This window comes from Lepidochelys kempii, chromosome 12 (assembly GCF_965140285.1).
Source record: "Lepidochelys kempii isolate rLepKem1 chromosome 12, rLepKem1.hap1, whole genome shotgun sequence".
Lineage (NCBI taxonomy): Eukaryota > Metazoa > Chordata > Testudines > Cheloniidae > Lepidochelys > Lepidochelys kempii.
In genome coordinates, this window is record NC_136391.1 from 43,211,731 (window position 1) to 43,229,431 (window position 17,701).

Sequence of the window (17,701 nt, forward strand, 5' to 3'; positions counted from 1 at the left end):
AGCCTTTGCAAAAGGTTTCTGGGGAAGGCAGCCTTATTTCGTCCTTCATGGTAGGACACTTTACCACTCCAGGCCAGTAACACGTACTCGGGAATCACTGTAGAACAAAGCATTGCAGTGTATGTTTGCTGGCATTCAACCAAAAGCCGTTCTTTATCTCTCTGTGTTATCCTCAGGAGAGTGAGATATAATTCATGGTCACCTGGTTGAAATAGAGTGCTTTTCTTCAGGGGACACTCAGAGGAGCCCATTCCTGCTGGGCTGTTTGCCTGTGGCTAAACAGAAATGTTCCCCGCTGTTTGCCACAGGGAGGGGGGAAGGTTGAGGGGGTAGTCACGCGGTGGGAGGAGGCAAAATGCGACCTTGTAACGAAAGCACATGTGCTATGTATGTAATGTTAACAGCAAGGTTTACCCTGAAAGAGTGTAGCGACTGTTTTATAAAATGTGTCTTTTTAAATACCGCTGTCCGTTTTTTTTTCTCCACCAGCTGCATGTGTTTCAATGATCACAGGATCTTCTCCTTCCCAGAGGCTAGTGAAGCTTAGAAAGAAAAAAAAACGCACTCGCGATGAAATGTTCTCCGAGCTCATGCTGTCCTCCCACACTGACAGAGCACAGACGAATGCGTGGAGGCAAATAATGTCAGAGTGCAGGAAAGCACAAAATGACCGGGAGGAGAGGTGGCGGGCTGAAGAGAGTAAGTGGCGGGCTGAAGAGAGGGCTGAAGCTCAAATGTGGCGGCAGCGTGATGAGAGGAGGCAGGATTCAATGCTGAGGCTGCTGCAGGACCAAACCAGTATGCTCCAGTGTATGGTTGAGCTGCAGCAAAGGCAGCTGGAGCACAGACTGCCACTGCTGCCCCTCTGTAACCAACCGCCCTCCTCCCCAAGTTCCATAGCCTCCACACCCAGACGCCCAAGAACGCGGTGGGGGGCCTCTGGCCAACCAGCCACTCCCCCACAGAGGATTGCCCAAAAAAAAGAAGGCTGTCATTCAATAAATTTTAAAGTTGTAAACTTTTAAAGTGCTGTGCTTAAAGTGCTGTGTGGCATTTTCCTTCCCTCCTCCACCACCCCTCCTGGGATACCTTGGTAGTCATCTCCCTATTTGTGTGATGAATGAATAAGGAATGCATGACTGTGAAGCAGCAATGACTTTATTGCCTCTGCAAGCAATGATTAAAGGGAGGAGGGGAGGGTGGTTAGCTTACAGGGAAGTAGAGTGAACCAAGGGGCGGGGGGTTTCATCAAGGAGAAACAAACAGAACTTTCACACCGTAGCCTGGCCAGTCATGAAACTGGTTTTCAAAGCTTCTCTGATGCGTACCGCGCCCTCCTGTGCTCTTCTAACCGCCCTGGTGTCTGGCTGCGCGTAACCAGCAGCTAGGCGATTTGCCTCAGCCTCCCACCCCGCCATAAACGTCTCCCCCTTACTCTCACAGATATTGGGGAGCACACAGCAAGCAGTAATAACAGTGGGAATATTGGTTTCGCTGAGGTCTAAGCGAGTCAGTAAACTGCGCCAGCGCGCCTTTAAACGTCCAAATGCACATTCTACCACCATTCTGCACTTGCTCAGCCTGTAGTTGAACAGCTCCTGACTACTGTCCAGGCTGCCTGTGTACGGCTTCATGAGCCATGGCATTAAGGGGTAGGCTGGGTCCCCAAGGATACATATAGGCATTTCAACATCCCCAACAGTTATTTTCTGGTCTGGGAATAAAGTCCCTTCCTGCAGCTTTTGAAACAGACCAGAGTTCCTGAAGATGCGAGCATCATGCACCTTTCCCGGCCATCCCACGTTGATGTTGGTGAAACGTCCCTTGTGATCCACCAGAGCTTGCAGCACTATCGAAAAGTACCCCTTGCGGTTTATGTACTCGGCAGCTTGGTGCTCCGGTGCCAAGATAGGGATATGGGTTCCGTCTATATCCCCACCACAGTTAGGGAATCCCATTGCAGCAAAGCCATCCACTATGACCTGCACATTTCCCAGGGTCACTATCCTTGATATCAGCAGATCTTTGATTGCGTGAGCTACTTGTATCACAGCAGCCCCCACAGTAGATTTGCCCACTCCAAATTGATTCCCAACTGACCGGTAGCTGTCTGGCGTTGCAAGCTTCCACAGGGCTATCGCCACTCGCTTCTCAACTGTGAGGGCTGCTCTCATCTTGGTATTCATGCGCTTCAGGGCAGGGGAAAGCAAGTCACAAAGTTCCATGAAAGTGCCCCTACGCATGCGAAAGTTTCGCAGCCACTGGGAATCGTCCCAGACCTGCAACACTATGCGGTCCCACCAGTCTGTGCTTGTTTCCCGAGCCCAGAATCGGCGTTCCACAGCATCAACCTGCCCCATTAGCACCATGATGCATGCATTGGCAGGGCCCATGCTTTCAGAGAAATCTGTGTCCATGTCCTGATCACTCACGGGACCGCGCTGACGTCGCCTCCTCGCCCGGTATCGCGTTGCCATGTTCTGGTGCTGCATATACTTCTGGATAATGTGTGTGGTGGTTAATGTGCTCCTAATTGCCAAAATGAGCTCAGCGGCCTCCATGCTTGCCTTGGTATGGTGTCCGCACAGAAAAAAGGCGCGGAACGATTATCTGCCGTTGCTCTGACGGAGGCAGGGGCGACTGACGACACGGCTTACAGGGTTGGCTTCAGGGAGCTAAAATCAACAAAGGGTGTGCCTGTACATCAAGGAGTATTTCAGGCAGGACTGCACGGAGGGTTCCAATAAGAAATGGTGCACCTAAGTTATCGTTGTTATTGGAACAAGGAGGTTAGCCTGGCCTCTGATTGATACATGGCTAGATTTACCTCGCTGCACCTTCTCTGTGAGTGACTGCAGTGTGATCTAGACAGGGGAGGAGGCAAATGAGTACAAAACAAATCTGGTCTATTTCTTGTTCTGACCCACTCCATCTATCTTTTACATCTTTGGCTGGCAGCAGACGGTGCAGAAGGACTGCATGCCATCCACATCTCATGGCTGCTCGGCAGAAGATGGTACAGTACGACTGCTAGCAATCCTCATCTCTTGCCTGCCTGGCAGAAGATGGTACAGTACGACTGCTAGCAGTCCGTATCGCCTACCCGCTCACCATAAGACGGTTGAATAGGACTGCAGGACTAAAGAGAATGACCTGGTCAAGTCACTCCAAATTTAGTCCCTGCGCCCATGTCTGCCCAGGCGCTCCCAGCCGACGTGGCCAGGAGCACCTCGGACACGACGAGGACGACTACCAATCGTATTGCACCGTCTGCTGCCAGAAGGCAATGGGTTGCTGCTACTGTGCAGCAAAGCCGTACCGCGTCTGCCAGCACCCAGGAGACATAGGGTGACGGTTACCTGAGCTGGCTCCATGCTTGCCGTGGTATGGCGTCTGCACAGGTAACTCATGAAAAAAGGCACGAAATGATTGTCTGCCCTTGCTTTCACGGAGGGAGGGAGGGAACGGGGGCCTGACGACACGTACCCAGAACCACCCGCGACAATGTTTTAGCCCCCTCAGGCATTGGGATCTCAACCCAGAATTCCAGTGGGCAGAGGAGACTGCGGGAACTGTGGGATAGCTACCCACAGTGCAACGCTCCGGAAGTCGACGCTTGCCTCGGTACTGTGGAAGCGCTCCGCGGAGTTAATGCACTTAGAGCATTTTCTGTGGGGACACACACACTCGAATATATAAAACCGATTTCTAAAAAACCGACTTCTATAAATTCGACCTAATTTCGTAGTGTAGACATACCCTAAGATATCTAGACACTGGATTTGGTCATTGCTCCACACAAACAAAGTTTAAAAAACAGTTATCTGTCATTATACAACAGGCTGAAGAAATGCAGGTTTTATCTCTGAAGAAAACAGTAAAGCAGTCAACACAGAAAAGTAGCTAAATACATAATCCACGTGTCTGAATTAATCACTGTGGTGGAGATGAGGAATTGTTTTCTGAATGTCAACTTTTATATGATGAGCCCTTATAAAAGTTTAGGCTTCCCCACCACTGTAATCGTTCCTACACTTGTTGAGAGGGATATGGCACTTAAAAGGCCAGGAGTCCAGACAGTAGTTTTTCCCAAATAACAGCAGTTTCTTGTGAAGTTAAATGGTGTACTGCACATTTGGATAAAAAGAGAAATGGAAAGAAATATACAACTTGCTTCAAACAGGAGATATTACCTACGGATCAAGACTGAACCCTTCGTGGTGTCGTCAAGGCAGTCCAGATTTCATACGGGTATTTTATAAGTGGGAACTATGGAAGACTGCATTAGAAGAAAATGGCTTACGAATCAGCTGACAAATGGTGGAATACATGCAATGCTTCATTGAGAGGGACAACAAGAAGTCAATAAAACTAGATGGCACAGGGTTAAAGACCATGCAACAGTTTAAATACTTCAGTGTTGAGCTATGATGGGAATGTGGATGCGGGTGTTAGGAGCTGCATGAAGAGCTCTTTGCGTAACTGGAGGGAGTTGACAGGAATTCTCTGCAATAAAAATATGCCAAGTAAACTAAAGAGCAAAGTATGTGAGATCATGCTTAGGCCAGCCATGACATACAGGTTGGAATGCTGGCTAATGAGAAAAAGAGAAGAACAACTACTTCACACTGCCAAAATGAGAATGCTCAGGTGGATGCTGGGTAAGAGGAGAGCTCATAGGCTACACAATGAAATAGTATGAATCATAGTGCTCCCAGAATAGCTGAAGGAGTATCAACTGAGATGGCTGGGTCATGTGAAACAATGAGATGTGGGATATATTGGTCAGAGTACAAAAGCTAGTAGTCACAGGACAAAGGCCTAGAAAAAATGTGATTTGAGACACTGAAGTAAGACATCAAGGTTGATGGCTGCTTGGAAGATGCACTTGACAAGAATGCTGGGAGGCGAAGAGCAAGAGCTGTCAAAACCTGACTGAAGGGTGTGATGCTACATGATTGAAATATGACCATGTATATCATTGATATTGCTACTGTTAGACAATCGCAACAAATCTTGTACCAAGTATATCATGTAAGGTGTCAATGGAAAAGTTATTCGCTAAAGGCAGTTTCCACGATATGCATCTGAGGAAGTGAGCTGTAGCTCACGAAAGCTTATGCTCTAATAAATTGGTTAGTCTCTAAGGTGCCACAAGTACTCCTTTTCTTTTTGCGAATACAGACTAACACGGCTGTTACTCTGAAACCTCGCTAAAGATGATTATCCTGTTTAATCGTTTTGTATCTGAAGTGATGAATATTGGCTATATATCTGTATCACCCCATTGTGTTTGTTCCTGGGGTAACACCCACAAAGTAGTTTACATCCAGTCTAGCCAGCATATTGTGAGTGGACTATTCAAGTTGCTGGCCCATCAAAGACACTTAACTCTCACAGTGGGCCATGGAAGAAACTCATTCCGCCCAGATGGCTCTTCCTGCCGATGCCTTAGCCTCCAAGTGGCCAGTGGCTGCCCCTGTGAGTCAGTAAGCCATGTAAAAGCATGTGACCCTGAACTCCATATTGTGCCAGTAATTTTCCACAAACTGTGTTGTGGGCTTTCGTTTGGGACAGTAAAATTCCAGGCACGTGGCAGAGGGTATAAAAGACCCTGTAAACATATTCATGGTGCTTCTTCTCTGCTCTGATTCTCTGGACTGTGGACTTACATCTAAAATGAGCATTGTGATCTATGGACTGAGGAGCTTCCAATCTTTTGGAAGTTGCCAGAGACTGTACAAGCCAGCCATCTGAAACATCACTGCTACACACCTGATATAAGAACTTTGCAATGACTATATGTGTGGCTGGTCTCTTGGGATCAGACGAACCCTTCGTTTGATGAAACTGGTTTTCAATAACCACTCATCATAGAGTCTAGTGTCTGGGTGGTGAAATAAGGGCTGTAATGCCTAAGGAGACTGTATTTTTGACTTCTTGTTAACCAATGTGGTGAGACAGAAGTTTACTTTTGTTACTGGCTTTGTATAATCTAATGATAGATTAACCGCCAGTGTGGGGTGAGTTTGCCCTATTTCTCAGCAGTTTGTCCTGAATCTGACATTCTCAGCTGTTGAACCACTGCTAAGCCAGCACTCTGATCACTTAAACACCAATTAATTTGCCTGGGTGGACCTGACTCTCCCTAATTGGCAGATTAGAATGGGCTGGGGAGGACTGAAGAGGTAATTAGCCCATTAGTGCAGAGGGTAGAGGGCTGCACAGGAAGGAAATACTGGGAGAGAGGCAGGCTAGAGACCTGAGGAGGAACTGATATTGTAAATTCTGTGGTGGATGGATCAGTAAAGGTGGTGGGAATTCAATTTAAGTAAACTAAATGGTGGTATTTAATACTTGAACGTCTCCAAACACTCTGTGTAAACAGAGGACAGGACAGGAGCAGGATCTTGCCCTGTCACACTCTAAGAGAGGAGAAATTGAAGAAGACTAAAAGAGAAAAACAAATGTGTAACTTTAGTAATAAGTCAGTGCATCCCAGACTCTCTCTGTTTCTGCCTTATTTGCAAAACCTGAACCATCCTCTGCAATGAACTGTGAAGCAGAACCTCTTCACCCACTCCAGCTTTTCCACAGCTTCATTTTCTGCTCTTAAGGGATATCCTCCTTAGCAATCCAAATGACCAAGGGTCATGTGTGCTGAGCTAATGCCAATGTTAAACATTTTCCTTTCTGCCAGATCTCAAAGCTCTCAGCAAAAGCCTGTCAGTGTCAGAGCCTTCCAACACCAACCTCCTTCCCAAAAGCCAGCTGCAACAAAAGAACAAATGTTTGTTTTTAAGGCTCTTTGTTTACCCAGTCAGGGTTAAACTGGCTTCTATCTCTGAGGTTCTGCTGATGTGTCGTAATATCTTAAGGCACCTGCTTTGAAAGTCCTGGTTCAGAGATCCACTGTAACAGGGTTTCCTAAACTGTGGTACACATACCCCGGTACTGAACTATGGAGTTCGTAAGTAATCTAATTGCTATGGTAGTTGCTGCTGGGGCACCAAGAGGTGCACAGGCAAAGCTGGATTAGCACCCAAAAAACCCTGCATTTTTACTGGACTCTCTTGTTCTAGTGTTTTGGATTTTTTCCCCTTGAATGATGTAGCCAGAGGGCCAAGTCACTGCAATAACCAAACCAGGCTGGAAGGTCAAGCGAGCCAACATGAATGAGGGGAAGCTGAGGCAGAAGCTAGCCCAAAGCCAGACCAGGTTGACAGCACTGCTACGGTGCCTTAGAAAAACTATAGTGAGCACAGTGTTTCACCATAGTACATCCTGTTAGGTTTCTATCAAGCTTTTCTTGACCAGTGCAGACACAGCCTAACCATACCATAAACTGGTTTACAAAGCTGTTAATTAGGCTGGTTTCTGCACTGTTTATTCCTAAATGTTAAATTACAGACTGGGACTGGCCCATTTAGATACCTAGTGATTTCCCGTTTGGAAGAGGAGTCCTTTTCTTCAAAGCTACTAGAACAATACTAGTTCTTTATGTTTCCGCCAGGTGTCCCAATACTCGCTGTCCAAAGTTGGATATCTCGTACTTCAGTCCAAACTTCATTACATGATTGTGCAAACCTCTTTTTAGAGTATCAGGAGAGATCACTGCTTCTTATTACCACCTCTTTTTAAAAGACTCAGTCTCTAGTTGGTGCACGTAGCAAGTCTGCATAACCATGTGTTCCTGTCACAGTTATCTTCGTTCTTCTGTCCCTAGTCCCTTCGTTTGTCTCTCACGCTTGTTGTTGTGCCTTGTCTTTAGGTTGTAAGCTATTTGTGGCTGGGACTGTCTCATACTATGTGTGTATATAGCACCTAATACAAGAGGGCCCTGGTCTGGTTGGGGCATTTGTATGCAACTGTCAAATAGATATTCATGATAATTTACAGATGAGCTACTTTTTGCCTTTACAGATGAAGGTGGGGCTTCTCCAGTCCTACATAATGGACCTGAGTGACCAGAATAGTGTCTTAGTTCAGACGATGGAAGAGCTGGAGAGAGAGTCTGAGTGGAAGGTGGCTACGCCAGAGGCAGAGCTTCAGGTACTGTTTGCTATACATGGATGTACCAAAGAAAGTGTGTGTTGTGCTCCTCTGTTTGCAGAGCATTCTGTAAACCTGCCTAACAATGCCTATGGGACTACTTATCTCTTTCTCTTTTAATGCTACAGTATATGTGTGTGTTATGAGAAACTTCCTTTCTAGGCTTGGTCTTTGAGTTAACTACAGTGCCTTGACTGGACCTACTTTTCCTTTTAATCTTCACCCCATCCTGCTCCGGTTATTTTGCATACTGTATGTGTAACAAAATATGAGAATGGGGTCTGGTTTGGGTGAAGGTTTATGCTTTTAACTATTTTCAACATTTCATATATTTTGGGGTGTATATGGTTGTCCCAGATTTTTCATGCTAAAATATAAAATGCAGACGACACCAAGCTAGGAGATTGCAAGCACTTTGGAGGACAGGATTAGAATTCAAAAAGACTTGACAAATTGGAGAATTGGTCTGAAATCAACAAGATGAAATTCAATAAAGATAAATGCTAAGTACTTAACTTAGGAAGGAAAAATAAAATGCACCATTACAACATGGGGAATAACTAACTAGTTGGTAGCAGTGCAGTGCTTAAAAGGATCTGGGGTTATAGTGGGGCACAAATTGAATATGAGTCAGCAATGTGGTGGAGTGGTGAAAAAGGCTAATATCATTCTGGGGTGTAATAAGAGGAGTGTTGTATGTAAGACTCAGGAGGTAATTGTCCTGTTCTACTTGGCATTCATGAGACCTCAGCGGGAATACTGTGTCCAATTCTGGACACTGCACTTTAGGAAGGATGTGGACAAACTGGAGAGAATCTAGAGGAGAGCAACAAAAATGAGAAATGGTTTAGAAAATCTGATCTATGAGGAAAAGTTAAAAAAAAAAAAAAAAAAACAACCTGAGGATGTTTGTGTGGGGAAAAGAAGACTCGGGGCACCTGATAACAGTTTTCAAATGCATTAAAGGCTGTTGTAAAGAGGACAGGGATCAGTTGGTCTCCTTGTCCACTGAAGATGGGACAAGAAGTAATGGGCTTACTCTGCAGCAAGTGAGACTTCTTAGATATTAGCAAAAACTTTCTAACTGTAAGGGTAGTTATTTTCTGGAATAGTCTTCTAGGGGTGATCGTGGAATATCCGTCATTAGAGGTGATTAAGAACAGATTGGACAAACATCTGTCAGGGATGATTTAGGTTTACTTGGCCCTGCCTCAGTGCAGGGGTTGGAATTTGATGACCTCTCGAGGTCCTTTCCGGGCCTATATTTTTATTATTCTGTGTCTATAAACTCTGTGGTTACTGACATAGAACAGAGCCTAACCCAGAAGTTGATGACAATATCTCATAGCTATTGGATCAGTGGTAACTTGTCTAACTCAAACCTCTAAGTCAGTGATACTCAGACTGAGGCTCACGAGAGACAGCGGCTCTTTAATGTGTCTCCTACAGCTCTTTGTAGCACCTGATATTAAAACACTGTGTCATTTAATTGTTAACCAGTCAGAATGCCGTTACTATGTTATTAACCAATTGTAGTGGATAAAATAATAATACTTGGTCAGTCCTTTTGCTGAGAGAATTTTATTTATATATATATAATATTAAATGAAACCATGAATTTACACTTTTGTGGCTCTTTTGGGTAATACTGATCACAAATTTGGCTCCTGAACCACTGAGGTCTAAGCGTCACTGCTCTACGTGATGCTTTTGGGGTCCCTGCAGACTGAGCCTTGATGATAGGAAGGTGTGAAGAGAGACGAGGTTGGTGGACAGTGCCATGTCCTCATCAAGATGGAGTGGCCATCTGTGATTAACTTCTGGTCAAACCTTTTAGCAAGACAGCAGTTGATAGGTGTAGACCGAGAGAAGCAGAATGTAGGCCTTCACAATATGATAGGAAGACTTCATACTTCTATAGAGCTTGCACTCAAAGATCTAAAAGTGCTTTCCAAAGTTGGGTCAGCAGAGTTACTGCATTTTACAGATGGGGAAATGGAGGCAAAAAGATTAAATAAAATTTCCAATGTCACACTTTGAGACAATGGCAGAGGCAGGAATAGAACATGGATTGGTTTTAATCACAAGACAACGTTGTCTCTCTGTAATGGCCTGAACACATTTGGGATTGATAGCTGGACAAAAGCAATACTAAACAAGTCTTTTTTTAAACAATGGGCTGTGAATAGCTAAGATGGGTGCCTTGATGACTTAACAGGCAGATGCCATAAGACTGTATGGAAGTGATTAATCTATTTTGGACTGCTTGCAAGCAAATGAGTGCTGTAGTGAGTAAAGTATTAGGGATACAGTTTCATTAGACTCTAGGAATTAAGACTAGCACAATATTTCTTCATACATTAGAAAAAATAAATACTAGTCAAGAGGTCCTGTTATCATGTGTATGGCCCTGTAAAGTGATGAACCACGCTTTGCACTCCCACATTGCCAGGTGTGGTACTGCAGATACGCCTTGCCGTACTTCATCCCAACTGGTTGTCAGCAAGTGTTGCTGTTCAGATGTGGGCAATGAGAGATCAAATACATTAATTAACATAAGTATGTCTCCATTTAATGAAGCCCCATGAAAGGAGCATATGGAAAACAGATTAAAGGCCCTTACCTCAGAACGCCCCAAAGCAGCAGGGAGCCTCCTTGATTATATGCAAGTAGTTCTTATTGTGGCTCCTAATGGGGTAGTACATTCCTTGCTAGGCCCCATCACAGTCATCAATGTATTTATCTGCACAACACCTCTCTGAGGTAGAACAATGCTTTTATAACTGGGAACTGAGACACAAAGGCTAAGGACTTGCCAAAGATCACCTAGGGAGTCTGTGGTAGAAGAGGGAATGGAACCCAGCTCTCCCAACTCAAAGGCTTATTATTTCTCTGATCACTGGCCCACTCTTCCCTATAAATTAGTCCAAAGGAACATTCACAGGACTTTACTCTGAGACTTTTACTGCTCCCTTTGGAAATATTCGGTCATCCCTTTCATAATCTGAGATGGCCTCATCCAGTGAGCATTTCAGTTGCTCATTAATAGTGGCACACAAAGGCTACTAGTTGCACAGGCTCATAGTTATTATCCATTAAGAAAAACAGGAACAATTCTGAGTTTGGTATCATTAAAAGAAGGAATTTCCTTTCCTTTCTGAGTCCTTGTAAATTTTTAAATGCTACCTGAAGGAGCAGAATCCTTTGTGCTTGGTGAATGAGATGCATCTACCTTGGCCTGATTTTTAATTCTCAGTCTCCAGCCTTCTGGTGAGGGAACAAAGGTGTATAATCAAGTACCTAGTATACTCTTTTGCATTCTCCCCTGCTCTCAGAATGTGGAGATGTTAAACTTTTGATAGAATAGTGCAATTTTATATTTCAGTCAGCTACTTAAAAGATTCATTGTTTTTTAATTAAACTGCATGGGGAAAAAGAGGAGATATTAAAAGGTGCAGTACCATAAAGGGGATAGGTTTTCACTGTTCCTACGTGAGCAGAGACACCCCAATAAAGCAAGATGGAGTGCAGCAACAAGTCCTGTGCCTCCCCCCCTCCATCGTGGTGACTGTAACTGGAGTTAATTTGTGTGGCTTCTCAAATGAAAGACTTCATGTTTTATAGTCCTTATTCTTCCAATCTCCCCTTTCCTGTGGTTGAGTGCAGCCTGCACAAGTTGATGTGATGATGAGATGAACCTGTTTAGAGGAGTAAGGCTGGCCCACCTTGTGATTCCCACTCATCATGCTGCCTGTAAAATGACTCCCTGTGGTCAGAGCACCTTTCTGTCTTCTTTCTCTTCCTTTTTCTGTGAAAACTCAGCTCTTATCTCTTGGGATGGTGACTTTCTTGGCATGTAATCAGTGTTTGTTCTCTTCTTGTGTAGATGTTTCACAGCCTTTTTCTTCACCAATGTAAAGTCCATTGTCCATTTAGTTGTTCTGTGTCCAGTTTTCTCCGTGCACCCCCAACTACCAAATTCCTCAGGTCAGTGGGGCTGTAGTGACACCTGCTGCACAGTGCTGGGAGTGACTAACACCTTCACGTTTTCCGCAGTGCCGTCTGCCTGTACCCAGGACTCCAGTTTATCTGCTGCATTCTGCGAGTGATTGAAGCTTGGAGTAAAAATAGTGTGAGAATGTTTCTTTGGAATAACTTACAAGTTCTTTTTTTTTTAAATCAGAAATATTGCAAAGTTGAACTAACAAAGACTCTTATTTGAAAAAAGGGCCTGGAGATGAGTTTGGTCCCGAATCTGACTCTGTTCATAAGTTTAGTACATGTCAACTTTCTATGCTCTGTTATCAGGCACCTCTCCATTACTTCTTGGTCCACATTTGTAGGGTATTACAGTGCACACCTTAACAGAAGTAACATCACCCACCATGAACATTCCTATCAGCTGTTCTCACCCACTCTGGCAGATGAAATCCTCTTTAGGGGGAAGGTGGAGCTCCTTTCACTGTCTGTGTCAGCCACTTTTGGCTTCACTGTGGACTGAGTCCAGTCTGATGGTGTTCAGAGCAATGTAAGACACTGGAGGAAGGTTTTAATGGAAGCCATGACAGTTATCAGTGAGAGGCTGTGACAGAACAAAGAGGTAAAAGGAGAAAAAAGTATGGGACCTTTTGTTTGTCTTATTTGGTTTGTAAGTTCTTTGGGGAAGGGAAGGTCTCCTATTCTTGTTCTGTGTGTATGGTCCCTAGCACAATGAGACTCCAAGCGTTACCAGAATACAAACGTATAAGAATTATGGGCAGCTGGAGAGAAGAAAGCACCTTTGGACAACCCAAAAAATCCAATCTATTTGTGGTATAGAAATAGCATAAATTGCCATAGTAACAAAACAGTGTTTACATTACCTCAGTGGTAGGTGCCTTAAAAGGACCTAAGAGAGATTCTTTCCGACTGATTCACAAGCCATAGGGTGATGTCTGTCAGCTCAATGTTATGTGCTATCTAAGTCAGCCTTACAAAGGCAGCAGCATGTTTTTAACTCTAAGGGACTGCAGGATGTCTTTCTCTGGGACAATAAATAGTTTTGGAGTTGAGCATTGTCACCTGCAATTAAATGCCCAGGAGGGAAGGCATTAGCCGAAAATCATCATAGACTAGCTTCCAAACTGTCCACTCTCCAGATGAACTTTAAAATAGAGCAGAGGCAACATGGAGTTCAAAGGGAAATAGGCTCGAGGAGGAAGGGAATGGATGGGAGAGGCTGCTGTGTAAGTCTGCAACACTCAATAATGGCCTCTCCAAACTTCTTAGCCTCTCAGGCTCCTCCAGCCACAGGCTGAATGTTGGATCTTTCCTATAACTACTACTGTGTGGCAGGAGCAGGTCACTGACTGGCTTCCTAGCTGTGTATATAAGAACAATGGGCTCAAGTTACCAAAAATCAAAAAGCCACCTACCACCAAAAAAAAAAAAATCCCACAAACTGGAGAAAGCACCTGCTTTTATGGAATTAAAATAAAACCTGGAATGGGAAAGGAAAAGCATGAAAGAATTAGTGACAAGATATCATGTACAGCTGTGGTGATGATGATTTTATTGGTATTGTGGGAGAGAGGGGGAAGTTGGGACGCGGCAAAAACACAATTTGTCCTAGAATTGAATTTCTCTGATAAGGAATTTCAGAACCGCTGCCTCATTCATTCAGTGGCCAAATAATCATATGCGCTTTAATAATCTTTATTTTACAGGAGTAGGTTGCCAGGGTAACAGAGCATAAGCAGGAGAACAGCACCTTGCAGATCACAAAGGCAAATCTACAGAAAGAAATCTCACTGAGTTTCTCTCTCTCTGTCTCCCCTCTTTGCGGTGTAATGACAACTCTTATTTTTCATGCATTGGTTTAATAATCTTATTGAAAGATCCTTTCCCTGTTTTTATTATTCTTGTTTGCCTGAGCACAGACAATGGCAGAAACTTGGAATTCTCAAGCCCACTGGGCTAAGCAAACTAACAGTTGTAATATGGTTAGCATTTTTATGTAATTACTTTTTATTGCTGTTTTACTCCCGTTTCTGTTCCTCCCCAGCTAGTTGCAGCTTCCTTTTCTCTCTGACCCAATCAGGGAATAGTAAGGGTTGAGGGAGAGGTTAGTAATTGATTGCATTAATCGGAAATTATTAGCTGAGCATGTTTTCAGGGGTGGGGAATGGGTCACAGAAGCAGATCTTTTAAGAAGGGGCAAATTGAATTATGGCCAATGAAATAATGAAGCCTCCAGGCCGTAAGTTGTAGAAAGGACAATCTCTTTCACGTATACTCTAGCATTATTCATAATGGGTTCTGCTCTCTGGCTGAAAAGCAATGTGTGGCCTTACTGACATCCAGCAGACTTAGACAGCTCGATTAGTTGGTCTGGGAAATTGGTTGATGAGAAATTTATTAAAAATGAAAATTCCTGAAGCTCTTTAGTGATATCTGTAACTCTGGCAGTGGTGCATTACTACCAATCCTTTGCCTGGATGGAGTTTATGACAGGTCTATGGCTTATAAATATTTTCCCTGTCATTCTCTTTGCCAAAGGCCATAGCCTCAGAAAGAGAGTGTGGGAAAAGCAGTAATCTTAGACTGCAGAACTGGCAAAAAAGGAAACCCTTGTGAAATTAAATACAAAAATCGCATTCAAATGATGGTAAAGGTCTGACTGAAACCCACAAGTGCCAAGAAATAAGAACTAAGACTGTCACTTACATTCAGCTGTCGGTTATGTGCTGTTCAGACAGTCCTTAGTCAGGCACTGAGGAACAGTGGACAAACTGAATTTGTCTTTGGTATACTGACATGCCAAGCCTCAGGAAGAAAAATTTTAAGGACAAAGTTGCAACCTTACTATGAATATTGTGGCTTTTGTGGGTGGAAATCAGGCTGTTAATGTAATTTTAATAAAGATTTTTGTATATTTCCCTTTTTTTCAAGCTGGTACATATTTTCAATGCAAGGAAGATCCCAGGTTCACAGTGGGTCCATGGATACTGGCACAAAGTACAGTAATATTTAGCACTAAATACCCCATGGTAAGTATATAAAAATATATATATAGTATTGTTACTGTTTCTCACTAGGTAACAATATTAGCCAGCCTTTATATACTTACCATGGGGTATTTCCTACTAAATATTACTGTGCTTTTGTGCCAGTATCCGTGGCATTGCTATAGTGTTAAGAGCATGCTGCTTTTCTGCAGGGGTGTATTAGTAAAATGCTTGGGAGCAGAAGCTGTTGGGGTACAGGGACAGTCACACACCACAGGTGGCAAAAATAATTCCTTGTAACACTACAGGCAGGATGATGTTGAACTTAGATAACTGACACCCATATTCTGTTCATTCAGTGTATTTTCTGTGCCTCATTGTTAGCAGAATAGGAGTTAGAAGTCTGAACAGTGCTGTGAAAGGCGAAGGGTGCTCTTGTGAAAAAGGTTTAAATACACTGTTGATAAGCCAGAAAAGGCTTAATCATTTAGTAAACAATTTTTATTCATTAGAAAAAGAACATTTGCACAGATATCTTAACTAAGTCTTAGGCCAGTGCCATTTGAAATAGGCAAAAAAAGGCACTTAAAAACGCTTGACAGATTATTATGCACTTCAGAGACTCAATATGATACTGCCTTTGTTGGAAAAAATTATATGAAAACAAAATTCTATGCGAGATAAGTAGGTGACAGATTTTAACTTCAGGGCCATTATAAAACTTGTTTTCTTCAAAATATTAAGAGGAATTAGATGAATTAAAGGAGTACTCTTTTTACAAAATTATATATTTCCCAACTGAGAACGTCCGTAGTCTAGAGATTCGTTTTTTGTTTTTTAAAATCTTTAGCAATCCATAGAAATTGCTGGCTGTAACCATGTCTGTCTGCAGCAAAGGACTGAACCCACCTCTGTAATTGTATGTCAGAAAATGATGTGCAAGTTGTCAGTTCGGCTGCAAAATCTCAGCTCATTCTTTCTTCCCACCAAACCAGGATTTACTGTTTACTGGAGATGAAGTCAGTGCCTTTATACTGCAGTGCTTATGTATGCTGTTATAATATGACTAAGTAACCACTTGAGATAAGGACTTGTCTAGTTTTCCACTGATTTTAAGAATCATAAAAACCTATTTGGATTATAACCTCTCCATGGTCGGGACTGTCTTTTTGTGTGTTTTGTACAGCATGTAGCATAATGGGATCTTGATCCTGATCAAGGCGAGTGACAGGGTATCTAGACCTTGTCCCTGGGCTGGCAGGGAACAGCTGACTGTCATTACTGTAGAGACACTCACAGGGACAGAGGCAGTTGTTGAGAAGGGAAGGCCCTCCTCTTCCTCCCACTCTATATAAGAGCCCTCAGTGCTGGAAGGGGAAGGAGGGGAATTCTCTGTGTGTGGAAATGACTGAGGAAAGAGCCACACCTGCTAGTGTCCTCAGCTCCGAGATAGACTGAGACTGGGTGACATTTCCTTTGCTGGACTAATAGAAGCCACCCAGCCTTTGGAATCCTCAGATGGGTGGGAGAACAGAATCTCTGGTGATTCTGGGGGCTTGCTGCAGGTGTGCTGCCATGCTTTATTTTGAGTAAAGATTGGGAAACGTTTATGTCATGGAAGACAGGTGTGATACCAGAGACTGGAAAAAGGCAAATATAGTGCCCATCTATAAAAAGGAAAATAAGGACCACTCAGGAATTAAAGACCAGTCAGCTTAACTTCTGTACCCAGAAAAATAATGAAGCAATCAATTTGTAAACACCTAGAAGATAATAAGGTGATAAGTAACAGTCAGCATGGATTTGTCAAGAACAAATTATGTCAAACCAACCTAATAGCTTTCTTTGACAGGGTAAAAAGTCTTGTGTATGGAGGGGAAGTGGTAGATGTGGTATATCTTGACTTTAGTAAGGCTTTTGATATTGTTATGCATGACCTTCTCATAAACAAACTAGGGAGATACAACCTAGACGGAGCTACTATAAGGTGGGTGCATAACTGGTTGGAAAATTGTTCCCAGAGAGTAATCATCAGTGGTTCACAGTAAAGCTTGAAGGACATATCGAGTGTGGTCCCACGGGGACCATTTCTGGGTCCGGTTCTGTTCAATATCTTCATCAATGATTTAGATAATGGCATAGAGAGTAAACTTATAAAGTTTGTGGACGATACCAAGCTGGGAGGGTTTGCTTGTGCTTTGGAGGATAGGATTAAAATTCAAAATGATCTGGGCAAACTGGAGAAGTGGCCTGAAGTAAATAGGATGAAATTCAGTAAAAACAAATAAAAAGTACTTCATTTAGGAAGGAACAATCTCCTAGGTTAGGACAAGAAGCAATGGGCTTAAATTTCAGCAAGGGCAGTTTAGTTTGGACATTAGGAAAAACTTCCTAACTGTCAAGGTGGTTAAGCCCTGGAATAGATTGCCCAGGGAGATTGTGGAATCTCCGTCATTGGAGATTTTTAAGAGCAAGTTAGACAAACACCTGTCAGGGATTGTCTAGATAATACTTATGGGTCAGAGGTCTGGACTAGAGGACTTCTTGAGGTCCCTTCCAGCCCTGTGATTCTATATTTTGGCCACTGGAGGGCCCTGTTAGGACAGCAAGACCCCCCTTATCCCTGGGCTGACTCCTTCTACTGGTGAGTCAACTAGTGTTTG

At 43.5% G+C, this 17,701-nt stretch overlaps 1 protein-coding gene across 1 annotated transcript in view; it reads left to right on the forward strand.

The window, feature by feature from the left end:
- LOC140896510 (uncharacterized) overlaps positions 1-17,701 on the forward strand; it is a 346,326-nt gene that overhangs the window by 104,639 nt on the left and 223,986 nt on the right. The window contains exon 3 of the mRNA XM_073308434.2: positions 7,924-8,052. Within this exon, the coding sequence (XP_073164535.2) occupies positions 7,924-8,052 (129 nt within the window). The remainder of the gene's footprint in view (positions 1-7,923; positions 8,053-17,701) is intronic.